The sequence below is a fragment of the Mya arenaria genome, chromosome 5 (genome assembly GCF_026914265.1).
Source record: "Mya arenaria isolate MELC-2E11 chromosome 5, ASM2691426v1".
Lineage (NCBI taxonomy): Eukaryota > Metazoa > Mollusca > Bivalvia > Myida > Myidae > Mya > Mya arenaria.
The window spans coordinates 32,281,267-32,302,167 of record NC_069126.1 but is presented as its reverse complement, the minus strand read 5'-3'; the positions used below and the strand labels follow the sequence as shown (position 1 = coordinate 32,302,167).

The 20,901-nt window shown below is 34.9% G+C and overlaps 1 protein-coding gene across 1 annotated transcript; it reads right to left on the bottom strand.

The window, feature by feature from the left end:
- Positions 1–240: 240 nt before the first annotated feature.
- Positions 241–20,699, bottom strand: LOC128233654 (hemicentin-1-like). The gene is made up of 15 exons (XM_052947440.1): positions 20,596–20,699; positions 15,894–16,244; positions 13,423–13,755; positions 10,961–11,251; positions 9,253–9,552; positions 8,039–8,317; positions 5,784–6,074; positions 5,242–5,559; positions 4,809–5,108; positions 4,548–4,694; positions 4,182–4,203; positions 3,706–3,794; positions 3,338–3,353; positions 2,922–3,001; positions 241–1,078 (listed from the first exon to the last, which is right to left on the bottom strand). The coding sequence occupies exons 1-15, from the start codon at positions 20,636–20,638 to the stop codon at positions 1,023–1,025; spliced, it is 2,916 nt and encodes a 971-aa protein (XP_052803400.1). The 5' UTR covers positions 20,639–20,699; the 3' UTR covers positions 241–1,022.
- Positions 20,700–20,901: the final 202 nt, after the last annotated feature.

Below are 20,901 nucleotides of genomic sequence, written 5' to 3'. Positions count from 1 at the left end.
CACATCTACTGCGAATACCACACCAACGCCATGTTACTGTAACACTAGCAAAACACAAGTATTTCGGTTTCCGTAATCGCACATGTTGCAATAACTTGCCGATAAAGAAACACAAGTATTCTTGGGTGGTTTATATTAATTATAATGTAAGGCAAAACATGTACCAGTATTAAGAGCAACCAGTACCTGTTAATAAAGCATTAATGCCAGACCATAATATATTGAACAAAAACATTAAAATTAAAATGCTGATTTAAGTAATGCAATGTAACAGGCTAATTGATCGTAGAATCATGTCATATACGTGAGTATTATTCGCCGAGTAATAGTTCTTACAAAGACATTAATAACAGACATGAATTTCATAATACTGCACAATTGTTACATTTATTCACGTTTATTGCTCACATACAAACACCATTCATTTCTCTAGCTTTAACAGCACGGTTTTATTAGAACGATTTATGGAGGTCTATTCCAAAGAGAGTTGCCGATTTTGTTTAATGAACGATAGTTGAGTTGATAAGCACAGCATCATCTTTACTTTTGCGATCATTACAGTATTGGTATAACTCGTCACAGCGTTAATCTTGGCATGGTAGTGACGATGTTCGTAAACTTCATCGTTAGTTCATCTGAAGCCTCTAGGTCACACAGAAGCTTATCGATGAACATGAGATATTAATCAGGTCGAAAGTATTCTCCGTAAACAAATAAGTTCATCCATATTTTTTCTGGGAATGAGTTGAAAATAAAACTAACGAAATATGCACGTTAGATCTTAATAATTAAGTGTCCAGTTGTATGTTATTATTTGCTTTTATATAAAATAGATTTACAGTTTTAGGATGGATAGTTAGTTCGTACACAATTCGCAGCATACTCTCATTTTATTATCAGTATATATATCAATACTGTACAATCAACAAATAGCATTGCGGAGTTATTCAGTATCGACAACAATTAATCATCATAGCTCATGAGCTTGTGAGCTCATCATACATGGAATTCGGATTTCTCACTCAAAGAACCGTCTGCACTTGGTTCTTCGCCATCGTGTTGTGGTAAATGGGAACCTCTGCATATGAAAGAAAAATAAAAATAATATGATATTTTGAGTTTTCTTATAAAAATGGCCTCCACGGATTGAGATATTCATTCACTCACTCATTCAATAGTTTATTCAAACAATAATGCCATGAATAATATTTAATCTTATCAATGTATTAATGAAACATTATTTGTATACTCCTAAAGTAAATATTGCATCCACATGCCAATAGCATGGTTAAGTTCGAATGTAAAGAATATATGAAGCTGAGGCAAGTGAAAGCTAGTAATGCATCACTGAGAGGCAAGCAAAACTACTAATGAACCCTCGCGAGTGTAGCGATGTGCACTTTCAATCCGTTGTACTCATAAAGGAGGCCAACTTAGGCGCCATTATATGGACGGCGGAGGCAATAAACCACCACTGTAAAGGAATTGACGGATAACTAACGCACTTCCATAAGTGAACACCTGTAGCGAGCCAAAGGAAGTGAAACCAATGCAAATAGGTGTCAGTCTAAGAAAACCAATTGCCACTTACGGTTCATTGCAAGAAAAGTGACTGCCAATAATGCACAACTGTTAGGGAAGCGGGGGCAGCTAACCCACCACTGAGAAGGAATTGAAGGAAGGGTGTGGTAAGGCAACACGCCACAGCAAGTTTTCGCATCATCGAAGCGACGTAATATTTGACATTAAAGTGTTTTAGAACATGGGGCTCATTTTAATTTACATTTTTAATTTCATGCTTTCTTGTGGTTTATGGAGTTTTGTCAGTATCTAACCCAACAAATCTTGCATACTATTCCATTTAGTCATCAGTTAGTTATTAAGCTGTTCAGGCAAACGTCCTGGTTGGCTAAAAACATTCACACCAATTCCGTTATCTTTTTTTTTGCTTTACTAAACAATTAATTTGGCAGCCGAGATATGTCCTGTTGCTTAAAATATTGGGTAAAGCAAACATACATTTGTAATTAATAACTTAAGCAAATGGCATTGATATTAGTTAGTTTGTTTCATTAATGGAACTTGTTATTCCATGGCAAATATCTAGAGCACGTTGATATATATATATATATATATATATATATATATATATATATATATATATATATATATATATATATATATATATATATATATATATGTATATATATATACTGACCAGCCCTGCAAAGTCCTATAGAAAAGTCCACTCTATCTAGCCAAATTAAATTTTGGTAACCAGTCTTATTTCTTTGACACACAGTGACAAATCTGTATATGTTAAGTAAGTCTGTGACTCTATGTTCAGCAAAAACGTACAAAATGACCAGGATAATGGCAGATCACAATAATATGCTTGTGATATTTTGCTTGTTCCAGTACTTTGATACTTTTTCGGCAGTGAGTAGATATGTTTGCGGAATAAATATCAACTGGAATGAGGTGTGGTTCAACATTAAGCAGAATAAGACAGCGGAAAATAAGACGTTTAGTTGCAATTGCCATTTAAGGCATACGCCTTAAAAGAGCAATTATTTGTTTCAGTGTTAATCGAGATAGTTTTTACCTCCACCAAGATAACGCCGGGAGCAATGTTTTCTAATCACTTGTGAAATAACTTTATAACCTACACACATTTTTAAGAAAGTTTTTTACCCGACTAAAAATTCATTTTTTTGTTCTTATTTGTGAATGTTTTCAGACTTGGCTTGTTGGTCCGACGCGTATTTTGGATACAATACAATTAAATGCCATTTTAATCACCTTTAGGCATTTAATAAAAATGAGCAAGTATTTGTTTCAATGTACAACGAAATAATGGCTACTCTTACCAAGTGATCACATATAGCTAATCACCGTATTTGAGAGGTTAAAAGGTGTACCTGTCTTTGATTCCTCCTTTTTTGGACAGGGATTTGCCATGGACTCATCTAGCGGCATGTACACGTGTGGATTAACCGGTCTATAAGAGAAACTTCATATCAACGATAAATAGAAATATAATAGACTAACTAACTAAACCCTCAACCCAATGTTTTGAATGTAAATCGTCAGCTATGCTTTATTTCAGTCACGAGCGTTGGGTGTTATCAATTTGTTCTGTGCTGTCATTCTTACGGTGCAATAACTGTCATGCGGATGTATTTTAACAACACCTTTTGTATAGTAGGGTTATCTCAAAAACTCAAAAACGGGCATTAATGCATTCATACACGAAGATTAAAATACACTAACACATATACGAGATGTTCGTTAAATATCATCGCTTTACGTGATTTAAAATGAAATAGGTTCCTACCCTTCATTTCCAACACCTGAAACAACAATCATAAATGAGAACAATTTACTTCAATTTTTAGGAATTATATTACATAATATTCATTAAATAGAATAAGCTGATTTTTAAGGCCAGTCATAATAATATTCCTGACACACTGAGTCTGGCTAATTAATGGACGAAATGTTAATACGAGGGGTCCTATTTATTGCTCATTTTAAAGTTAATGTATACACCAGTCAATTTTGAGGATATAGTCTTGTTGAATTACATGCAATCAAACATCATAGTATACAGGAAATTGATTAACAATCTTTAAAAACAGTACTTAAATGAAAAAAACAAAACAGCACTACATAAATTTTCAAACAATAACATATGATACTTACTCAAAACGTCGTAAAGAGGCGTGTTGTTTTTTGCTGATACAGTTTCGTAAGTTGTGGCATCGTTATCACCAGGAATCTCAGCAAAAGGTCTGAATTGTTTAAACGTTGACAAACATACAGATATAGGACATGTAAGGTGGACGTGGGAAAATAATTAACTTTTAAAAACAAAACATCCAAATAACTTTATTTCGTTGCTATGGATATATGAACAAGAAAAACAATAAAAACCGCCAAAAAAACAGTGTGGTGGTCATATGATTGACTTTGAATACGTTCCAAGATTTCCCGGTTACAAGGTCAATGTAAAATTAATAAATGAAAACAAAATAAAACTTTTTGTCGTAGACATCAATATAACCACACTTCAATAGTTCATAGCAATGCAAAATATAAAATTTCAAAACTAGAGATGTCACTTTATAACTGCTTTCTAAAATACATTACTGAGATGTCCCTTCCCAATTAAAACTTACACGGTAGGTCTTGAGCGTGAATCTGTAAATAAGAAAGTAGTGAAACCCCATTAATAAATTAGGTCATATTGTAATTAATAAAGAATTTTACAAAGTCCAATCCCGAACGAATGACTGTGCAACACAATTTAATCTTAAACTTATTTTTGCACATTTAGGGACTGTGAAATAATAAATTTGTTCATTTTAAGCAATCGAAAGTTTAATCGACTTGGGGCGTATTGCTAATTACATCAATGTTTCGAAATCTAATAATTTCCACAAACTTGCTCGAGCTTCCTTCGAGTTATACCAGGACATGATATTGTATATGTTTTAGATCAGTAAATGGACTTTATACAAAGCAAAGAGAACAAAACATCGTACCTTCTTTACGGGTGACCTTGAACGCACACGATACAGAATATTGATTTCGAAGAACACAGAAGACGACAACAATGGCTACCATCGTTATAACCCAAGCTGTTACACCACCAGCAATTGCAGCTATTTGTGGTTTAGCATTGGCGACTTCTGTAAGATGGTTACAACAATATCTCTATCTCGGTACGTTAAATATAGTGGTTTTGATACCATATTCATCATTTTTTTGCGATAAAAAGACATTCAAAATACCTGATGATATACCTTTTAATGTGCTGAATGTTAGTATTTGTTTCGCAGATTCACCTGCTATATTCAGAGCATAGCATTTGACAAAATAAGATCTCCCTGGTTCTAAACTAATAAGGGTATCGTTCATCTCAGTTTCTCCGTTATGTTGAACACTAACATCCAGCCAATCCGCCAAAGTATTTAGTACTCGATATGATATGTGGAACGTTTGTGGAGACCCATTGTTAGGTCCTGGAATCCATGACAAAACAGCGCTTGAACTCGTGACTGTATCTGGAATCACCATGAACCAGCTTGGAGTATCAGGTGGACCTGAAACGTTTATAATGTTAATATAAAATTTAAAAACCGCCTATAAGAAAAGAGTATTTTTTCAAAAAAAAACTCACAAATAGCACAAAATATTGCAATGGATTTACTTTAAATGTTTGCGTTATACTGATACCGACTGATTGCAGAAACATATCCTCGACTAGTTCCTCGCCAATGTCATTTTTAATTGAAAGACTGTACGCGCCGAAATCATCAATATCAGCATCCTCAATGGTCAAGTTACTCGACAAGTCCATTGTTGTAATTTCATATTTTGCGGTGATGTTTGACAATTGTATGCACATATTTCTCCTCAAACATCTTTTCCAGACGAACTGTGAAGCGATCGGGACTGGGTACGCAACCACAGTGTACTGCAGTGTTACATTATCATGTAATCGAGCTGTAAAGTTCAACTTGATATCCTGGCCAGGAGGGCGCCTTGGTGAACCTGAAAGACGAATCCATATTTCCAGAGTATATATAACTACTCTTATGAATACTTTTATTTCACAAAGTATCAAATACATAAGGAATAACTTTAAAGAAATGACTGAACAATTATGTTTTGTGAATAAATCTTTATAAAATATTGACAAATGTATATTAAAAAGGCATGTGTAAGAAGATATATTAGCATGAAATGCTGATAATGAAAAGGCTGTGTAAACTTACATGTAACATACATATGTAAATCCTTTGCTGAATGTTTGTCGAAATTAAACTGGTTGCTGGCATCACAAGTGTACAGCCCAGCATCCGTGCATGACAGTTTTGCAATCGTGTACTCCAGCTGTGTCGAGTGAATGACGGATCTCCTCAGCTCGCCGTCCTTCTTTATCTTGATGGTTGATGGAGGATTGCTATCCACCATACAGGTAAACGTCGTACTGTTTTTCTCTGTTTCTGTTACGTTTGCTTCGTGTCTGTTTCCAGTCACACGAAACTCTGTTACGCTTGACTTATCTAGAACACAATATTGGTACAGTGTAAGTACATATGTTTATAGCATAATATTGTATGCAAACATATAGTGTACGTTTTCTCCTCACAAAGCTTATTCTAGAGATGTAATTATCAACTCTAAGATTTGTATACACATACAATACGAATAAATACCTATATATATGTAATGCCATTTAGCAGATTATAGTAGTTGAAATCATACTATCACATCACATTTGAATAGCGTTTGAATGTGTCAAACCTACCCATATTTGACCCATTAACTAACGTTCAATGTATAAATAGGCAATAACCAAGTTTAAACTAGATGTAAAAGTAAATCAGACAAACATTTCGCCATAGTTCACAAGATGAAAAGGAGCTTACAAAGTGAATGATATGTTGTCTCGTCTACACATAATCGAACTTGACGGCGTAAGACGGACAAAGACCGACCAATAATATTATACCTCATCATGATCACTTTGTGATTTAAAGATATAATATGCAAACATGCAGGACTTTTAAATATAACGACCATAATTGGACAAAAAGCAATTTCCCTGGACAAAATAAAAAGTATTAATATATACGTCAATATTGACTTGTCCAAAAATTTAATGTTTTATCTATATATAGCCTGAACAATATTTATGAATCTGTCTCGAAATTGCAAATCGAGTAGTTCCAATCATTTATTTAATCCTATTAATCTATCAAAACCATGACACCACACAATCAACTTTTTTAATTCAATGGGACTTACAACAGGGCTTGTTTTGATTTTTATTATCCATTTTTTCTTGGTAAAAGAGGGTTTGGTAATATAATAATGCAACAAGATCGTGTTCGTAACGATATATTTACAAGATGAAGACATATGTAAGGATGCATATCACCTTAAAACAACTTGTCTGGATCGACTGCCACTACCAATACAAGAGAGTATTCGGACTTTCCTTCCCCAAACCAATTGCCAAATCAAACAATATTATGTATTATTAATCAACTATTACGTATTTGACGAGATACAGAGACAATTGCGGTACCAATACCAGACAATTAAAGACAATATATGCCAGAACTCGCTCTATATCGACCAAACTCGGCAATATCAACAAAACTCGGCTCATATGAGTTTCCTCCGTTTTGATTGGCTATAAAACTCGCCTAATATAGGATTTGAGAAATGAGCCATTTTCATTGGCTGTCGAAACTCGCCTAATATGAGAAATACGCTGGAAATTATTTTTAAAGGTAGCCATTTTGTTTTCCGTTTCCGACTGTTTTGAAAATTTTGTGCTTCGTGTAAACCTCTTTGGAACACTTGAACCTATAAAATGATTGAACCACTTTTTGATATAACAGTTGTACTTAACCCGTTGGTGGATTTTACGACTATTATATTTTTACACCTACAAAATGGACAACGAAGGTGAAACATTTGAAGTTTTGGCAAACGATTTAGACGAAAAAACATGCTTTCTTACAATGTACAGTGCTTTATTCATAAGTATGTGCAATGTCACTATAAGGATGCATGTCAAAATCAGCAAAGTCAAGTCTAGAAAAGCAGACACCATGAATGAATAAGGGATAAATACGGCTTCAAATTCAATGTGAACTAAAGGTTAGTTATAGTATAAGAATGTTTTAACCGAAATAGTAATAGTTAATTGATAAAATACTTATTAATTAGGTGATTTCATATTGACCCAGTTATTTGTCCTCGGTCAGCTGTATTTGCCTTCGCCCTTTCGGGCTCAGGCAATTACAGCTAACCTCGGACAAATAACTAGGCCAATATGAAATCACCTAATTAATAACATTATAATATAAAGGTAATGAACTTATTCAAATTGCTGTTCACATGGACCGCAATATCATTAATGCCCTGGACTTACGTCTTTTTAAAAATTATATAATGGTTTATGGACAGTACTTACAAATCTTATAAGTAAATAATTGTACAATAATATACATACACTGAACATTAAGGTGCATGCTTCCGCTATGATTTCCTGTCTGGCCGGTAGATCCAGTAGGCGTCATAAGGTTTGACGCGGTACATGTGTACATGCCGTCGTCTGATTTCTGCACAGAGGTAATACTGAAAATCTGGCTATTCCATTGCCTGCTATCAAATGACCTCGTCCAGATAAAGAATGTCTGAGAAGGGTTCCCAGAGATGATAGAACATGAATAGTTTACCACACTGCCCTCCAAAACGTCATCAGTCTGAGGAAGTTGCACTTTAGGTCCAACTAGAGAAGTAAATATGTGGTTAATAATATTATGTTATTAATTATTTGGTTTCATATTGAAGGACGAATGCTTATACTGCTTACTAAGGGCAAATAAGTCGGTCAATAGAAAATCACCTAATTTACGAGTAATTAATTAAATAACTATTACATATGCTACGACAGTTTGATTAAATACGTTCTGGTATCTTACCTTATTATTGAAGCTTATTTCACTTTTTCATTAATTGATCCTGCTTTTTTAGACTTGGCTTTGCTGAATTTGTCATACATCATTTATAGTGACATTGCACATTCTTATTAATAAAGCCTCATGCACTGTACATTCTAATGAATCATATATTTTTTTCGAGATTATTTCGTAAATCGTACGCCGAAATTTCAAAATTGTTTTCACTTTAGTCGTCCATTTTGTCCGTTTCCAAACAATTAATTGTTATAAAATTCAATAACATGTTAAACATAACTGAAATAGCAAACCGTACACAGTGGTACAAGTATTCGATAGGCTTGTAATTACAAATATGTTTAGAAAAAGGTACATAATGTTTAAAACAGTCGGTTAAACGAAAAACAAAATGGTTGCCGAATTATTTTTTTTGCAGCATTCTCATATTAGGGCGAGTTTCGACAGACAATGAAAATGGTCAATTTCTCGCGAGGTTAGTAGCCAATCATCGGCAAAAACTCGTATTGCCCGACTTAAGTCCGGATTGAACGAGTCTTGGCATACCTTTTCGTCTATTGTAAAGTATTAGTACTATGATTGTTCCGGTATGTTGTCAAATACGTAATAATTAATTAATATGTACTTTTATGCAGCGTTGTACGCGACAGACAATAGGTGAATATAGCGAAGGTAGATCTAACAGGATTTGTAACAGTTTGCCTAAGTTATATCAGTCCAAATTGAATATTTCATAATAACAACTTACACTGAACATCTACCGAGAACGATGTGTTGCTTGTTCCCGTTTCCGTATTTCCTACTGTTGGGTTCATTATGTTTGTGGCCGTAATGGTGTACTGGCCTTGGTCAGCTGGGTGCTCGACATTTGTCAGGGACAAACTGGCTCCAGACACTTGTCCACGACTCGGAGTTGACCACATGTACGTGACAAGGGGTGGGTTGGTGTAACTGGTGCAGCTGATAATGCGGTCTGTGCCCTCCACTAGTATGGCCGTGGTCGAGATAGAAGTTCCACTGATGGTACAAGTGGGTGAACTCGGTGGATCTGCAGAAGAATAAAAGTACGACTATATTGTTATAAATTCTTGTGTTATAGGATGGATCGGATGAATTGATACGGCTCGCACTTGACATGTATAGCAGTGGTCGAGATAGTTGTTCCGCTTGACGTGCATGTTGGTGTGAGCAGAAGATATACGTATCGAATAAAGTTACAATTCTTCTCAATAACTAATAAATGTCGTGGTCTGGGCGTGTTGGTGGAACTGCTGCAGCTGATTTTGGGTTCTCTGTTGTCGACTAGTATAGCAGCATTCGATGGCACAAACTTGTGAACGTAGAGAAGCTACATGTAGAATACATAAGATTACACCATAATGTAATGATATGATCCGGAAAACGTTAGTGGAACAGGTACAGGTTGTAATACGGTATTTGTCCTCTGATAGAAATGCCCGAAATATATATGACGCTGATTGTATTTATGTGTGTTTTAGGTAAACTGATATATAATTATTGTATGATCTTGGCCGGGCGTATCAGTTGTTTTTTTCCACTACTATACATTATACAATGCATATAACCGTAACAATGTTATGTATTTTTTACTTAAGTATTTTTACTTTTAGAAAAATTCTGCTATGTACCAAATGGTGGAACTTCTTTTTTAAATTCGCATAACTAGGAATTATTGCATCATATATCTTAATTAACAACACATTTACGATTCAGACCAATAGCCTCGGTCTTTCGTTCCTTCCCTTTGTTTTGATAACGCCGTTACAGTTATAAAAATAAAGATTCCAAAATAATTTGTGTGTAATAAGGATATTTGTCTTTAGTCTCTGTGATTAATATGAGATAGCAGAAATATGAAACACATCCCTAAATCAGTAATTTTATGACGTTTCAGTGAAATCATAAGCATAATCAATGCTGCCTGATAGAACCCATAAGGTATTTCGTTGGTACATAATTTACATTGTTTTTTGAATTAAAAATGAAAACAAATTAATATCTGCTGTTTATATTATGCATGTCCCATTGCGAGTTAGATTTACTTTACGTCGTATACAGTTAGTATCAGAAAATAATTATCTGTATTATCCGAATATCTTCACATAATTATATTTTGTCATGAATGAATCGTAAACACCAAATCTACTCAAACCGAAATAGTTTAGAGAACTAAAGCCATTTATAAATAAAGTACCAACACATTTTATGTACAAAACTGAGTTATATTTTATTCGCACAGCAGAACAATATCGCCTAAGGGAGATGAATTTAAGCCTTATCGAGTTTCATTCCCTTTGATTTAAATTTGAATAGGTATTTTTATTGGTTCGAGAGGGATAATGCAGCTACATTTGCTGTTATATTACTGTTTCCGGAAAGCGTTTTATCTTAAACAAAATGTATTAATGCACTATCCTTTATTTGACCTCACTTACACAAAACCTGAAGGTTGATGGTTGTTGGTTCAGTTTTATCAACCACTGTCCCTCCAGTAGGTGACAACTGGTTATTTGCTGTACATGTAACAGTTCCGGCGTGTGTTGTCTGCACGCTGGCCAGTGTGAAGGTGGGGCCACTTACTGAGCCTCCACCAGGGTATATCCAGATGAAAGCAGGGCTCGGGTTCCCCATGCTGCTGCATGTAAGCGTCATGGATCGTCCGGATATTACCCGTACAGTGGTAACCTCGGAACCCTTGTAGGAAACTTTCGGAGTGGAGGGCTCATCTTTAAAAAGAGGAAATGAAATACAGTTAATATAATATTGTAAAGTGTTGGGTTAAGTTACTAGGTACACGTGATAATAAGTTTAATAAAAACATATATCTTACTTTTAGCATAACTCTGAAAGGAACCCTATTAAAAAGGTTGATGCCCGTTATAACGATATCTGTAATGTTCACTCGCTTTTTTATGATGTATGGCTCTTCCAAGAAGTAGGAAGGGATACGTTATGGTAAACTAGTTTTGGCTTATGCTAAGAAGAGACTAAATGATGATTTTTGTCCAAACCTGACATGGAATATCAGAGTATCTAATAGAGCTAGAAATATCTAGTAAAGCATTGTTTTTTAATAATATGACGTGTTTTAAACTCGATCCTAACTTTAAGACCCAGTGCCACTTAGAATTAAATAAATATAGGAAAAAAATAAAAGTGAGTATATAACTCTGATAGAGTCTCATATAATTTCTGGTAAATTCCCGAGGTTCACACGATGCTGTATTGCAGAAAATATAATGGAAATATCAGCGAAATTCCAAACTGGTCCACTGACTCACTATATGCTTATGAGGTGAATAAGTGGGCGAAGCAAAGCGCTTTGCAAACAGCGCCTGAGTGCCGGATTAGACTGGAGAAAACCAACTAGAGAAATATGAAATATTTTCAAATGAAATTTCACATAAAGAAAATTAGGCTCCTGTTTCTAAAATAAATGTGATGCAAGTATTTTCGAATGAACATTTATCAATGTTGTTTCTTAAAAAAAATCGCAGATAGATACTCGCTCATGTTTTTGTAAAATGCACTTTTTTGTATGACAAAATGAAGAGTTGCAAATCATTACGAGTGTTAACACTGAGCTACTAAAAGCTGGAACCTTTCAGCATATGTTGATACTTGCTCAAATTCTTTTTTGAATACCACAGTTTTCATTTAAGCGTCAACAGCTTTGTTGTTGCGTGATTGGTTAATTGACGTTATCATGTGATGTTATCAATGTATGGTAAAAATGTCAAAATATCAGCAAGATTTATGAGGGCCTCGTACGGATACTACCCGTTCAAGCGCGGTTGCCACACAAGTTATTAACAATATTATGAATGTGTTTGTTTATTCTTTTCCGAAATATTCACTGATTTATTAATATCAAACATATGGAACTACATTTATGGTGCAATGCTTGAAACAATTAAAAAAAAATTAAAACATATATACTACAAATAATAGTTATGGTGTTACTAACTAATCCAATAGGTTGCAGCACAGCGGTAGAGCATCAGATGTGTCATCATGATTAATTATATTTGTGATTTCGTTTTGGGTGTGTTTTGAGTGTTTTGTTTCGTAAACATTTCGCAACAAAAAGGATCCCAATAGACATTCGCTTATGCCTTATAAAGAATGGTCGCCAAGCAGTTCCTACGCAGAAGAAAACGTTGTTATTTTGAGCATTAATACAAAAATGACAGTATTTGTCGGAGATCATGGGAAATCATATCCATAGTGAGGTCGTTTTCACCCTTGTCTAATTTAACTTTTTGAGAAATGAAAAAGAGCTCTGATCTGCACTTGCTTTGAAGAGTGTGTTTAAACAAAGATAAACAGTTTCCTAGAATCCAAATGTGTATACAATTTTTCTGTGTTTTAGCAGGAAATAATCGGATGAAATCATAATGATAAAAACACAGAAAAACTGTTTTTAAAATCTTACACTTCTAACTTGTATTTTGGCGTTGTTAACCCTGCAATACACACCCTGTCTGCTACGCCTATTTACAATCAGTGTGGCTACAAGTACAAATGTACAATAATACATACGTACTTTCACTGAACATTTTAGAAAAAAACAATAATGAATAAAGCAAGGCACCGCCGTTCCGTTGTACTACTACTCGCCCTGTATTTATTCGCGTTTATTCTAATACATCTTAGACGAATTGGAAGAAAACAGCCAATTCCCCCCCCCCCGTTGTTTTCTCTGCAATACTTGTATTATATATCATTTGAATACAAAAGTGACTCCAAGTACTGCAAAATATACTCACAACGAACATCTAAGACGACAACAAATGTTTAACGTCAATCACAGCCGTTATTGGCCTTGCAATTTATGTCCTGTCTGTAATGCGAAAAAAACAACGACGTTTCTACACGTACAACAATAGATACTTACATTGAACATCTAAAATCACACTTAAGGAATACAGCCAATCCCCGACGTTCTTTGCCCTGCAGTACACACCAACATCGTGATCGTTTCTCTGCACAGTCAACGTCAGGCTACCGAAAGTCACAATCAGAGTACCACTTGCGCTCGAGTCTGTCTCTTTCCCGGTTGTAATTTCCGTGTCATCCGCCCTGCCCGGTGTACCATTATCCTTGTACCACTCCACGATGGCCTGGGGGTTCCCGGCAGATGTCTCACACCGGAACTGCCGGGCGGTGTGTTCTATGACAGTGACGGAGCGGACCGCCGGGTATACCATAGATACCGATGTTATGCCGACTGTGAACAAACACGTAACACTTAACTGTAAAAATAAGCTGTAAAAACTAGTGCCCGTTATAAGGGAATATAATATTCAGCATGTTTATATTTGTTTAAATATGTATATTTGCAGTATAGTTGTTGAAAGCCTAGTATCATCTACCGAAAGGGAATGAATGTTATTTGTATTGTGTTTATGTTTTAGGTATTGACGTTTAATATATTTAAAGATGGAAACGAAACATCAGCAATCTATGAAAAAATGGAGGAAATTCCTTTAACTGGTTAGGGTAAATGCAATCTGCAACAAACTTATTTTTTGTACTTCTTTTGGCGAAAATGGCTGTGCCTGAACTTGGTTACCGGCAAAAAGCGCTACCATGAAATTATAGGTATAACAAGTTCAATAAGCTACTAAAGCGATATTAAGTTAATATATTAAATCAATATTTAACAAATGGGAACCACATAGACAAGTCATTGAATACAAAACACAAGTGGCGTTGATGCAAACAATGACAGCTAGAGTGCGATCTGTGGAGTGTTTACACATTAATTTTAAAACATGTTCGGCCATGAACAGTATTTATTACATTCATAACTATTTGACAAACAAGAAACTGCATCGTTCACACTAGATGCACAAGAAAAGTAAATGATATCGTCTCAAACATATCATTTTTCAATACTAACACATTCATTTGTTATTGCCTTTTTACTTAATTTGTGAATTTCCGATACAAAATATCTAGAGGTACATTCAGCAGGACTGTTTCTACACAAGAAACATTATGAAAATTATAACTAATAAGTCGCCGCCCATTTATTTTATACAACGCTTATTTAGGCTATGCTGTTTTGGTTGAGTATATTGAATTTTGAGCTGGCTAAAACGCCGCATAACTCATCTCAGAGATTCTCAGTTCGAGGTCAAGAAGTTCTCCGATGCAGATTGTGGACATAAATAATGGTTATTCTCTTTTTTTATCGGCAGTGTTTGCCATAAATGAATATTGAATGTTGAATTATAAAATGAACATATTCAATTGCTTAAATGACAGGAACATGGCAGATATTAAAGCTTAGCAAATTTTCAGATCGTGATGCGGACGACTTAATCTTTAAATCAAAGTGCTATAAGCACTGATAGATAAGGGCTACATATTGTGGCAAGTTGACAACTGTGTGATAAGCATTGAAAAACTACAGAAATGGCTTATACCAGAAAGGAGCACTGTTGAATGAGTTAGTTTGAATAGGAGAACTGTAAATGGAAGAAGCACTAAACACGCGTGCGAGGTGCATGGAAACAGGCTAAAGACTCGTGAAGGGGGTGGGGAGTACCATCTTTATAGATCTTTTGAATTCCTTTACGCCGTAAATACAGAATTTTACCAATTATTTTACACGTCTGACGTCTGATATAATGTAGTATATGATCAACCAAAAAGTATTATTATTATGACTTGTATTGCTAGTGCATTAGTTTTACAGAGCTCAAAACACATTCATATATTAAAGCAATGCGTATAATGAATGCAGCAATGCATTGATAATACCGACGGTCAATGGTCTGTTGAATAAACGGAGCAATTATTGTGTTGAAATTACAACTGTTCTTTACATTTTCTTCTTATTTATAGGCAAAAATAGCACATGCATAGTATATATTTAAATTAAAATGAATGAGTTACCTAAATCTTTAATCAAAATGGTATCGTTTTTAATATATATACTCAATTATATAATGCAGTATAAAATGGTGTGTATCTCTATTTTATATTTTCGTTTAACAAGAGTATACTGTAGCTCTTTAGTTTGTGTATCATATACATAGATAATACATAGAATAATAATGTGCATGTTTGTGTAGGTATTCAATATAGTGTCAATTGTAGCAAACCAAAACTGCTTGCTATATAAAATGGGTGAAAGACTTCCAATTTACATTAACATAGGACAAACGGGTCCTTTGCATTCCTGGTATATCTCACTTTGCAATCAGTAAAGTGGAACGAGTATAACATTTCCGTCAATAATGCTTAAAGCCCGTTAAGGTAGCGCCTTACGTCATATTACATAACTGTAACGACGATAAAGCATACTTGTTACGAATAACTACTATAATACACTCTTTGTACGTCGATATAACATACTTGTTACGAGGATTGTCTTATCCCCACTCTTTTCATTTAGATATCCTGCTGGAGTTAGACAAAACCAAACGTTCCCGTTCATGGCTCTGGTGACGGTTCCGATGACACAGACGTATTCCCTTCTACTGACACATGAGCAGCGGAGGTAGGACGGCGGTAGTGGGTCCGTGCCACATCCTGATGTGGCGTAGCCTACTGCGGTTATTGTATCAGGAGGTCTGTCCAAATATCTTCTATAATAGCTAACATACTGGACATCGGTAGACGTGGAGCACGTCAGTTTAAGGTATGCGTTCTCTTCGACTGTGAAACCTCCAGACGTCCCGTTCCCCGACAATGTTGTGCTGAGCACTGCAAAATAGTATAATAACGTTAAATTATGGTTGTTTGCTTATCAAACTTCAAATCAAAACAAATGCATTTTTTAAAGAACTGTATGTAAGACTGGTGAACTTATAAATAAAGGTACTAGACTAAGTGTTATTCTAAATGCGGGGATCGTGGCCTGCAGTTTATAAGGTGCCTCAATGTAGAGGAAAATGTCCATTTAACGTCCAAGACGCAAATGGAGAGAGAATGCTACTTGCTAATTGTAGACAATGCAGCCTTTTTAAAAAATATTTACAACAATGCGGTTTGTTTAAAAACTACTGAAAATATGCAGGACGATGTGAGTTTTGGTCGGTATTCACCAAGCCGAACGAGTCGGTTTTCTCCGGGAACACCGGTTTCCCTTGACTTACATCCTGTCTAAGAGAGCGATAATAATTGGTAAAACTAGAGCTGTCACAGTATGTGACGAATGCTCCCGAATGAGAAATGATCTTTGATGTCAGTACATAAAAAAGGAAGCAAATAAATAAAATGTCTACCCAACGTGACTGGTGCATTTGCAAGACCACATTCATGGCTTTATGTCTAACAAGCATGGCTGGTGCATTACCATGACTCTATTCTATTATGTCTAACCAGCATGGCTGGTACATTTGCAAGACCACATGGCATTATGTCTAACCAACAAGGGTGGTGCATTTGAGAGACCACATGGCATTGTGTCTAACCAACTTGGCTGGTGCATTTGCATGGCAACATGGCAGTATGTTTAACAAACAAGTATGGTGTATTTGAAAGACAACATGGCGTTGTGTCTGACCAACATGGCTGGTGCATTTGCAAAACCACATGGCATGATGTTTAACCAACATAGCGTGCGCTTGGTAGAGACCGCATGACATAATGTCTTATCACCATGGCTGGTGCATTTGTAACACTACATGGCATTATGTCAAACCAATTTGGCTGGTGCATTAGTAAGACCACAGTTATGACACGATGCCTAACCAACATGGCTGATGGATTCGCTATACCATATGGCATTATGTCTATCCAAAATCGCTGGTGGCCTTGCAAGACCACATGACATTATGTCTAACCAATATAGCTGGTGCATTTTCAAGACCCCATTGCATCACTTTTGTTTTTCAAAACAAACACATGCGCCAAGAATTTTTAAAATACGAAAGTTACAGCCCGGACACGACCAACTGTTCTATACGTGCATATATGCAGCATTTCATAATGATTCAACTATAGGTGTGACCTTGGATTTTGAGGAAGGGTCATGGGTATTGCACGATACCTTTATGCTGACAAATGTACAGCCCCGACCAACTATAGATGCAAAATATCATAATGACCAGCAAGTGTAACCCTCACCTTTAAGGTAGGAAAATTAGTGTTGCACCCGACCCTTCATCTTTATGTGTCGATCACATGTTATTTCTAAATTCCCTCCCTGCACGACAAAGTTACAGCCCGGACGCAGAAAACCGGACGGACAGTGCGATTTTCATATGCCCACCTTTGGGTGCATAAAACACATTTCAATGGCATAAGCTTTGTCAAAAATGTAAGATATTATTTTTTGCATATTTTGTTATGACGTTATTGTTTACATTCTGTATCACATGACTATACCATTTGAAATGGTTTACTTTGTTATTGCTACCAATAGACATCGGTCTTGGACGCAAAATGCCGTCTTCTTATAGTGAACACTTGTAAAAAGCTTTAAATAGCCCCAATGCTTGGCGAAGTAACCGCTCGGAGAAGCTTAAACCTGACTGATACAGATTATCACGCCAAACGCATTACACCACATCGCCATTGCAGTGGCTTTTTTCAAACTCACCGTAAACAGGCACGACGCAAAGAACTACCTGTAGTTGATCGTTTGTAGTCATTTAAAAATACAATCCAAATATACACAATACATAGCATTACATTATATCATTTGACCTCGACTTCTGATCTTTGCGGTGGAGTAGGTTGTTACCCACACAATTCTAACCTCAATTACACATTCGATTTGTAAAAAACATGAATACATAAAAAAGGTAGCAATAAATACATGTTATGTCTTATTAAAAGGTAAAAGGTTTGTTTAAATTGTGTATGATTACATAACATATTTTTACCGACAATTTGGCAAATATTTGCATCTATCAAACTCGGAACCACTCGGAAGACTGTGATAACATTTTACGTTCATAGTCGTTCACCTGCTATACTTATATTGCATTAAAATATGTCCATGACTTGACGCCTTAAATAGGCTGTATTATTTTCTTTCAGTTTATGTTTGCATACGTGCAACACAAAAGAAAGACATCTTAAAAGTTTACAAATTGTATCTTGCATGGATAAATAATGTATTTCAAATAACGTCGAGACCGTAAACCCTTCGATTACCGTGTTAACCTGTTACCGTATAGTATGTGTCGCTGCGTCTAGTATATATTATACAGTAGAAAGTAATTAAGGCTAGCCTTTACATTCACGTTCAACAATATCATTTAATATAATGAAAGTAATATAAGAACTATGTTATTTCGGGTTAATGTCTCATTTTAATAAATTTGATATAAATTCGTATAAAATTGTGTAAAACAATGTCTAGCCGTTTTAAGTACTTCAAATAATGCCGAGTTAATGTACTTTTATTTTGCGTTAAACCTTAAAATCAAAACTATCAATAATGCAACTGCACTTTATAATGCCAAAAAAAATATCTGAACCCTAACCTGAAAAATCGCTGCCTTTTTATACATAGAAAAATGTTTCGATCAAATATTTGATTGAAATAAATCGACAAAATGATTGCAAATTGTCGATCAAATCGATCGATCGAAAAAGCGTCGAAAATACGATCGAAATTGATTGATCGTTTACGACACTGTATACGATGTTTATCCTAAAAATAGAAACATCAATGGCTTTAAGCCGATATATTCAAAAATGGAATGAAGACTAAATGAGCTAGCATGTGGAAATTTAACAGTGCTAGCTACAAATAACTAACAGTGGAAGTAAGCATAATTGTACTTATGTGACCTAAAGCGAAAACATAGTGCATACATGTAAACAACAAGATGGCTGATGCAGTGCAAAAGATCAACATAATAATGGAGTTTACATGCAAACAATCGCAGCTAAAACGAAAAGAGATTTAAGTTAAGTAATAAAGAGAGTATAACTGTTGATGCGTTGTTGATGATTAAACTTATTAGTCGGTTGACACATGGGGAATAGTAAAACTTCTGTGAAACTTACATAAAATATCATTGGGTGGGGTAATGGATGTTTTCATTTCAGTCTAATTTGCACTTTCCCACCTGTGTTTCACAGTAATCAAAGATATTTTAAATCACCAGGTAAGTCCCATTTTCACTATATATGAATAATGTGTAAAATATACCTGTAAAAAGACATTCAATTCAAGATCGCAAATAAATGTCCTGGCATGGGGTCTGTCGATACTATTTATACGCGTTATATGATTGACTGTGGGTTGATATTGATAAACTCTTATCCGCATTTATTTCAGTAAATCAGCAGTCTGTCGTTATTAATTTAAATCAGGTGAACCGGAAGATATAAACAGTGGATTCACTTAGTGGATAATTTACACAATAGTTCATGTATATAGGTCACTGAAAGGATTCATGGATGATAGTATGTACTTACTCAAAGTAATGCTGTTGCGTAGCATCAAACCATTTATTTTGTAAGCATATACAAGCAACCTTTAACCATTACAACTATACTATAGAACGTCCTGGGTTTTTTTTAAATCAAAGAAAAACATATATAAAACCAGTATGTCATGTTCCTCCGAATTATAATAAATTTCTGATCCTCTTTACGGGTACAAACAGAAAATATTTCAGACAACTATCAATATATATTAAACACATTTTAAAAGTCATTTACCCCTTTGTGTTAAAAACTGTACATTTGTTTATGTAAACGTATACGAGATTTATTGTTATCGTTTCATAACACAATACGTTTTCATGTATGTTTAACTATATGATATATATACATTCATTTCCGGAGGGTTTGAAGCATTATGCTTTAATATATTTGCATTCAGTAACTATGAGTGTTTTTGTTTTATTAGGTTTTATAACCATATCAGTTAGGTCCACATAAGGAGAAATCCGCAGAATTCATCATAAAAAGTAAAACAAAGTGTTATTAAAACAAAATCATGTTAAAAAAATACAATCACCACACTATTGTCTGCTTAGCATTACGCATATCAAGCATATAATCATTGCTTCAAACAATTAGCGTCAATGTCACTTAAGCGTATCATGGATACCTCTTCTATACATAATTTGTAAAAGATAGTCGATACCTTGGCTGCAAAGAATAATTCCAAATAGCAGAAATGGCTCCATTATACAACTACATGTATGATTTTTCACACACACTAAATAAACAAACTAACACAAAGTTGTATTCCGTTAAGGAAGTTAATACTGATGTTAAGTGCAATGCTATTAAACATGTATTTAGTTATCTAAAAGGCCACGCTTAAATGTTATATCGCTTTCATGTTTTAGCTAGAGCGCTAATTCATCACAAGGTCAATTAAAATGGTCCAAAGATGCCTGATGAAATTGAACGTAAATCGGCTGGCATGGATTAGCCAATATTGACC